The sequence below is a fragment of the Sinocyclocheilus grahami genome, unplaced genomic scaffold (genome assembly GCF_001515645.1).
Source record: "Sinocyclocheilus grahami isolate Dianchi unplaced genomic scaffold, SAMN03320097.WGS_v1.1 scaffold96.1, whole genome shotgun sequence".
Taxonomy (NCBI): Eukaryota; Metazoa; Chordata; class Actinopteri; order Cypriniformes; family Cyprinidae; genus Sinocyclocheilus; species Sinocyclocheilus grahami.
The window spans coordinates 2253169-2262128 of NW_015505275.1; the positions used below are offsets into that span (position 1 = coordinate 2253169).

Sequence of the window (8960 nt, forward strand, 5' to 3'; positions counted from 1 at the left end):
TTTTTTTAACCTTAATCTGCATAAACACATTTCATTACACCAAATACACAAAATAATGTTATTTTTAGCAACATCATATGACCCCTTTAATGCTTCCTTGCTGAATAAAATTAATTAATTTTTTTACAAATCTTACTGAGCCTATACTTTTAAATGATAGTATACTTTCAGATGTCTCTGCATATGCATCTGGGAAATAATAAAGTATAAGTAAGAAAGTATTTTAACATCGAACTAGTACACTTCACAAGTGAACATAAATGTACTAAAAAATTAAAACTCTTTGGTCTCTTTGGGCATTGCGGGAAGCAGCTGTGTATTCTAGAATAATTTGTAAAATTCTAGATGTTCTCCACTCCCGAGACAGTTGTCTCTTTTCCCTGACTCAGAAGCAGGTGCCCGGCGTTTGGCTGGTAGCCACCGTTCTTCAGAGGAGATGAAGGTCAGAACGGAGGGATGAGGAAGAGGAAGAACAGGCTCCTATCAGGCTGCTGTTCTCTGTGATAAGCTGTGAGCTGAGCTGGGGGAAGGGAGAGAGGGGGAGGAATCAGGGAGGAAGATGTGTCCAATCTGCAGGTGCAGGCAGATAGTATTCTTAACCATCTTATTAAAAAACATTGACCTTCACAGGACGCCTCGGAACCGGACCCTGGATCACAGTAATGACTCCGAAAGCTCAGATGGAGAGTGAAGTTTCGTCTCACGAATATCTAAAACCGGAGCTGTAAAGATGCGCTGAAATTTTAAAAAGGGTTTATTTACGTATTTAGAGCTGATGTGCTGAGGGTGTGATCTAGCCCTGATCTAGTGAGGGGTAACAGGAAGGGCAGTGTTTCTAGACCCCTGGAGTTGAGTTGAATCGAGTGTCGCTAGATTCATGTAACCTGACAGAGTTTTTGCACCACTCCTCAGGATTTAAAACAGCAGCACTACAACAAACATGTATATTTTATACGAATTTTGAGCTACATAATATAATAATAATAATAATAATAAAATAAATTAAGAACTTTTTATTGCATTGTCCTCTGTTTACTTTTAAATGAATGAGTGAATTCAAAGGAATCTCTCTATTGTTGTAGTTGTCTTTAAATCAGTAGTAGGCCTACACAAAAATGTGAACCACCGCTCTGTGGGATTTAAAACAGCAGCACCACAACAAATATATTATATGAGTTTTGATAAAGTGACAGTAAGAAATTAACTTTCTATTGCATTGTGCTTTAATTGAAAAATGGCACAATGATATTAAGCAGCTCCTGAAAATAAGCTAACTTCCACCAACATAACTAACGTGACCACCTGCTTGCACAGGGAGTGTGCCTTCCGTTGGAAGTTGGCTGGGGACTATTTTCAGGCACTGCGTGATATCATTGCGCCTGCTGCAGCCATGGTACGGCAGCAAAGTTCCTTGATTATTACACCGGAATGAGCGTATAGTTCCTAGCCATATCGGCCTAGAAAATCACAACTTTTCATTTTCCGTCGGTCTTAGTACACGATGTAACTACAGAAGAGTCAAGTTTTAAATAGGAAAAATATCGAAACTCTTTGGTCATTTTTGAGCGAGATGCTAATGGTCTAATCAGATTCAATGATCTATGCTAAGCTATAGCTAAAAGTGCTACCGCCAGACCCGGAGATCGGCTGAATGGATTCGAAAACGGTAAAACTCAACTGTTTAACTCTAGGGGAGTTGGAAAATTAGCCTATTTTCAAAAATAGTGGAGTGTTCCTTTAAAGTCAATAGCTATGTTTCCATCACCCTATTTTAATGCGCATTTTGAAGCATCGCATGAGAAACGAGTGATGGAAACGCCAAATTTCAAATTAAAAAACAACAATGTTTTTACACTCGCTTGAGGTGGTTTTTGACGTGTGTGAAAAAGGGTTGATGCGAATAATGGGGGATGGAAATGCATTTTGCGAATAAATTCCTCCAAGCGCATCAAAAAATTAATGTGACTTTGTGCTATGGGACGGCAAAACCTGACTAACCAGCGGATCGATCTCATTCCACAGCATCTGAAATGTTGTGTTGGTCATTCGGAAATGCACGAGCAAAGTCTGTCATCAAAGTATTTCTGTATAATTGCCTCCCAGAAATGTCTTACACGACTGCGTTCCCAAACAGCAGCATCCACCTCTGAAAGCAATGACCGCATTCACTGTGTTTCGTCTGCTCGCTCTGAGGCGCAAGTAATTTATGATATATAAAATTATTATATTCTCCTACTTTTCTTAGTGATTTATAGTGCCAATTTATCAGGAAGTGACGATTTTGTTCTCTGTGACTTGTTGGATTGACACGATGATTGTTCGCAAATGTTTTATGCGATATTTCAGTTTTGCGCACAAATTAAATTCGCAACTTTGGATGGAAACCCGGCTAGTGAGTCATTTGTTGAATCAGACTCAGTTAAACACAAGACTCATTCTGAATAATGAACTGAATCAATCAGATGACTCACTTCAGTGAATTACTGTAGCTTTCCCAGATAGCACATGTACGTCTGCAAGATGTCTGTTAAAGATCTCTTGATCTGGAAAGCATCTGCTTTGTACAAACATCTGACAGACGTCTTTCAGATGTCAGTTTTACATGCATTCTAAATCATAAACATCTTAAAGACATCTAATAGACGTCTATTTGACATCTAAAAGGAAACGTCCGTATTGCAGATGAGCAAACGCTCTAAAAAAATACGTCTTGCAGATGTAAATGCAGACGTCAAATAGACGTCTCCGAGATGTATGTGTGCTATCAGTGTTTGATAACTGCAGGTTTAAAATGCACAAATGTTAACATGTAAAAAATGCACAAAACTAAGTCCTCTTAGAAACTTGGAGTTTAATGTGTTTAATATGAGTAAATGTCTCTGTCTGCAGTACCTGGTCAGTGTCCCTCTCAGGATGTTCAGGCTGTGGGCATTTATGGGCATGATGGCACAGGTATGAATTTTTATATAAAAAAGCATTTATTTTCTTAAATTTAAAAATATATGTATATTTTTGTGAAAATGATCTAATTGTCTATCTTTTGTTTCTGTCAGTAACTTGTTTACAGTTTACTTTTTTTTTTTAATTGTTTCAGCTCCCACTGGCATGGTTTGTGGCCAGGTTTCTTCGTGGTAATTATGGAAACGCTGCTGTGTGGCTCTCACTCATTATTGGTCAGCCTATTACAGTACTGATGTATGTTCATGACTACTATGTTACCCACTGTCAGGATGACCCGACGATCGCCGAAGCTCTGTAATCACACTGTTGATCGTGGACTCGGCTAAGCAGCTAAACTTCAAAATATTGCTGTAAGACTTCTTCATATTGCAGAGGTACTAGTGGAAAGTACACTGATACAATTGAAGAGTCCCGGCAGTCAGGTTTCCATAAAGTCTTCAAATAAACTCAGCTCTAGGCTATGATTAAACCTTTAAGAACAATTACAACAGCCAGTCTATGCAATTCATGCCTAGAACTGCCAGTAGAAATGCACACGAGTCTTTACGCTTCTGAATGTGACTCTACAGGTGTCAAGTGCTCATTTTAGCTTCACTAATTGAAACTGTCTTTATTTTTCTAAGGGTGTGTTACATGCATTACTAGTAGGAACGTTCTGTCACTTTTTTAGCATTTTAACATCTGCATTTAGTTTAAATATAGTGAAAACTCTTTAAAATGGGCATGCTGGACTTTTATTATTGTACAAATATATGTTGTTCGGTTTTTGTTTTTAAATGAAATGCCAGTAAATTGATACAATATGCAAGGAGAGTATGTACGGACACAAATGTGTAATTTTTTTAATGAATTTTAAACCAATATGTGGGCAGACACTTTATTTGTTTATGTATGTTTTTTTTCTCCAAAGGGATACGAGAGAAAATGTTTGTTATATCCAAAGTATGTTACGTCCATATTTTATTTGTTACAATAATTTTGAATTGCATTTTTATGTATCTAAACTGTTGTACACTAGCGTTGAGATGCATCAAGAGTGCGCCTCCTTGTGGCGAATGTTGAGAATAAACAACCCTGCAACTGATGCAACTGTGGAGCCGTTATTTGTTTTTGTGGAGACATTTATCAAGCCTAATTGTATTCACTAGAGAGAACCGGATGCATTGTAATCTCGCAGTGTGTTATTTTTCACAGATCAGGCCCTTCCAGGGCAATTTGTCCTCGCATGATGAGGGTGCCAGATCCTCACAATCAGTGCAAGTTTGTGATAAATGGCTTTAGAGATGAGTCTTATAATAGCCACGGGTCATATTGTATGAGCATCCTATCGTGTTTGCCGCAGTGGCACAGACGCACTTCAGGAACTCGTGCTATCTGATAGGCTGATAGTGCTTCGCCGTGCTGCGATCTGTTTAGTATACATTGCCATACATAGAAAAGATTGGAACAGCCGAAGAATGATTACGGCGCAGAAAATCAATGCTGTATATGTCACTGTTTATTTAGTTAAACAGCTAATATCAAGTTTAAAACATCCCCACTTTGGGGTAAAATTTACTAGCCTATATAATAAGCTTAGCTAATGCAGGTAGGCTATACCCTTAAAAAGTTGGGGGTCAGTCCGTTTTTTAAAATTAAATTAATATTTTTATTCAGCCAGGATGGATTCAATTGGAAAAAAAGTGACAGTAAAGACCTTTATAATGTTACAAATTGATTCTTATTTCAAACAAATTGTTATTTTGACATTTCTATTCATCAAATCTGTTTTCACAAAAATAGGCCTAGCAGCACAAATATTAAGCAGTTTTCAACATTGATAATATTAATAAACATTAATAAAAAATGATTTCTGAAGAATCATCCTGAAGGCTGGAATAATGCTGCTGAAAATTCAGATTTGTCATCACAGAATTACAAATTACATATATACAGTATACCAATACAACAATGTAATACATGTTTGTTAAAATAATAATATAAGTAATGATTTCTTGTTGGAGTGTTCATGTCTATATTCTTAAGCATTTATTCTCGTCTTTGTTAAGATGACTTGAGGAGTGTGCGGGTCATTTGCAGGGCACTGACTGCACTGTCACTTCTGCTGTAACTGCACCAGAAAAGAAACAGAGACATATGACATTGATGTATTAGCCAACAGGGAGGAGATGACGTTTTTCCGCTCTGAAACAGGTACCCAGTCTGAAACTGCTGCTTTGACATTTGAAAAGTGTAAAAAAACAAAAAAACAACAACAGCCTTTTGGTTCAATACTGACATATATATTCTCTTTTGTGGGATTTCTAAAGACTGACCAGAAAACCATGATCTAGAGAGCACGCTCATAGGCCATGTCTTAAACGAGTGGTTTTCACATGATCTCTATCACTCATATATTAGACTCTTTGTTTTTGTTCTCTTGCTTATCTGATTTCTTTATTTCTTTCAAACCTCCTTTTTGATTTTTATATTTCTACGTTACTTTGTGGAAACATGGAATTGGAGAATTTTCATATACATTTCCATATTCCATAATATACTTTCATATTTTAATAAGTTTTGCAGCAGTTGACCTCTCTTTTCACTCAATAAACAAGTAGAACTTCCATTTCCACTGCATGAGTTTTAAGTCCCCAAAAAAGAGCACATAGAATATGACAAGAAAATGGTTATAATTAGTGCTGGGCATTGACGCACATTTAAAAACTATTTTAAATGAAGTTTCTACTCCAAAGAATTTTCTGAAATATAAACATTTAAACATTGGTTGTGATGATAACTTGTTTTCATGACATTTGTTCAAATATTAAATGCTGAAAAACGGATTACATAAGACATGATCAATTTCATTAAGTTGTACTGTATCGCTCAACATACTTTATAATGCTTACTCACGTTTATTTCATGTTATAACTAGCAGTAAAGAAGAAGATCGAAGTTTGTAATCTAGCTTGTAAGCAACTGGCTAGCTAAAGTTAGTACGCTAACTGACGGTTACAGTAATGCTCGTCAGTAAAAACTAATAAAATCTCCCTTTTCTTTTCCTCAAAAACGGCACTTCCGCCACCTACTGGTCTAGAGTTATTAGGGCACATAGTGGGATTTAATCCAACAAACTAGATGCTCTTAAGTACTGTTTACTAAAGTTGTTTAGTTTAAATATTGCATCCACCTGAAAGGTCACATAACACAGTGTAATTAATTAAATTCAACAAATTTGTAAAAATCAGTTATGTTTACTCGCTTTTCTTAAGTAGATTCAGTGATTACTTTTTACAGTGAGAAATGTGCAGGCCTTGTGACAACTAGCCCTGTTCTGATCCCCATAGCCTGGACAGACATAAACCCGGACGGGAATGTGTTCCAATCTCTGTATTATGTCACTGTGACCTCCTGTTGGTCTGGGATTGATGCATGGAGCTTCAGTCTTGATCTAATTCTAACCCATTCACCTAACAATGACCTTACAAAAAACACTTAATAAGATCTCTTCTGTTCTAGATGCTTATGGAACCAGAACACAGTTATTTAGTTACAAGCAGGACTCAGATTCCTATTGAATAACGTGCATGACTTTCAAGAGTTTATGGGCATTCTGTAAATGCCACATATACAAATATGATTCACATACTCCCAATGCTGTTAAACAGTATTGAGATAAAGGACAGCACACAGTTTCGGTGATTTAAAATCACTCTCAGTCACATTTGAACCTAACTTCATATATTTGGTTGGAGAAATTTCGGAAACATCAGGACAGAGCCTTGGCAGATGGTGATGGATGAGTTTCCAGACAGGAAATGTGGAAAAAGTGTCGACACGTCCAGCAGTATTAATACATCCTGTCATTTATTTTATCTGTCTTGCTGGCATTCTGACACCTTTAAAAATCTTTATGAAGGACTAAAGGAAAATTTTATTGACAACTAATAACTATACATTGTAACTTTTAGCATTTATTGTGTTTTTTCCAGGCCCCAAGTGCTGTTATACTGATTAAGCCTAAATTTTCTTTCAAATAATTCTAATATTGCGATTGCATTTAAAGCCTATGTTGAATTTTATTTTAGTAAACCACAGAGAAAACAATCACTGTATGAAAAGTATCATATCCCAGAATCCGGTATTTGTAATGTCAGGGTTTATCCAAACAAACTCAAACTTCCTGTGAGCGAGAGGATGAAGGGAGGGAAGGAAGGAAACAACAAAAGAGTGAAACAGACAGAGAGAGACAGAAAAAGAGACATGCAACATAGACAAGGTGGAGAGACTATCTTCTTTTTGCCTCTTCAAGGTGAAGATGTTCAACATGTTTGTAGCACAGGGGATTGGATTTTCATCATTTAAGTTTCTTTAAGATTTTGTTATCTTTAAGTGTTTTCGGCTCTAATTTGAGTGTCAGAGCAGTGGCCTTTGAACAGAACAGAACGCTTCTGTTTCACACTCCAGATCCAAATTCTCATCCGTCTGCATGTGCAGGTAAGCAATGACATTTTGCTGTGTGTGATTATTGTGTGATGATGCAGATTATTGTTGTGCTCTTAATGATACACAATTTTCATGGCTATTGTTTGCCATGCCGTCCTTGAATATTTTGTATTTTGGAAGTTCTTTTAAATGATTAAAATAATATATCAACAGTTATTTATATACATATACAATATAAAGTTATACACAGTTTGTGTGTGTGTACAATGCCATTAAAATAACAGTTTTCTGTTTTAATATACTTTAAAATATAATTTATTCTTGTGAAGCAAAGCTGAATTTTCAGCATCATTACTTCAGTCTTCAGTGTGACATGATCCTTCAGAAATCATTCTAATATGATTTATTATCAGTGCTGGGAACTGTTGTGCTGCTTCATATTTTTTTGGAACCTGTGATACTTTTTTTCAGGATTCTTTGATGAATAAAAAGTTAAAAAGAAGAGCATTTATTTAAAATAGAAATCTTTTCTAACAATATACACTACCGTTCAAAAGTTTGAGGTCAGTAAATTTGTATTCTTTCTTTTTAAAAAAAATAAATTAAAACTTTTATTCAGCAAGGATGTGTTAAATGGATAAAAAAGGGATAGTAAAGTCTTATATTGTTAGAAAAGATTTCTATTTTGAATAAATGCTGTTCTTTTTTAACCTTTTTAATTCATCAAAGAAAAAAAGTATCAAAGGTTCCAAAAATAATAATAAGCAGCACAATAGTTTCAAATCTGATGGTAATCAGAATATTAGAATGAATTCTGAAGGATGATGTGACACTGAAGACTGGAGTAATGGCTGATGAAAAATTAGCGTTGCGTCACAGAAATAAATTATATTTTAAAGTATATTAAAATTCGTAACCAATATTAGAAATTGCAATAATATTTCACAATATTACTGATTTTCTGTATTTTTTAATCAAATAAATACAGCCTTGATGAGCATAAGAGAGTCCATTAAAAAACAAAAAATCTAAATTAAAAATCTTACTAGATAAAAATCTAACACACACACACATATACTGTATATATATATATATACAGTGGGTACGGAAAGTATTCAGACCCCCTTAAATTTTTCACTCTTTGTTATATTGCAGCCATTGCTAAAATCATTTAAGTTAAATTTTTTTCCTCATTAATGTACACACAGCACACCATATTGACAGAAAAACACAGAATTGTTGACATTTTTGCAGATTTATTAAAAAAGAAAAACTGAAATATCACATGGTCCTAAGTATTCAGACCCTTTGCTGTGACACTCATATATTTAACTCAGGTGCTGTCCATTTCTTCTGATCATCCTTGAGATGGTTCTACACCTTCATTCGAGTCCAGCTGTGTTTGATTATACTGATTGGACTTGATAAGGAAAGCCACACACCTGTCTATATAAGACATTACAGCTCACAGTGCATGTCAGAGCAAATGAGAATCATAAGGTCAAAGGAACTGCCTGAAGAGCTCAGAAACAGAATTGTGGCAAGGCACAGATCTCGCCAAGGTTACAAAA

At 35.5% G+C, this 8960-nt stretch overlaps 1 protein-coding gene across 1 annotated transcript in view; it reads left to right on the forward strand.

The window, feature by feature from the left end:
• dgat1b (diacylglycerol O-acyltransferase 1b) overlaps positions 1-4045 on the forward strand; it is a 16499-nt gene extending 12454 nt beyond the window's left edge. The window contains exons 16-17 of the mRNA XM_016275736.1: positions 2890-2952; positions 3095-4045. Of these exons, the coding sequence (XP_016131222.1) occupies positions 2890-2952; positions 3095-3259 (228 nt within the window). The 3' untranslated portion in view covers positions 3260-4045. The remainder of the gene's footprint in view (positions 1-2889; positions 2953-3094) is intronic.
• The last annotated feature ends 4915 nt before the right edge of the window (positions 4046-8960 follow it).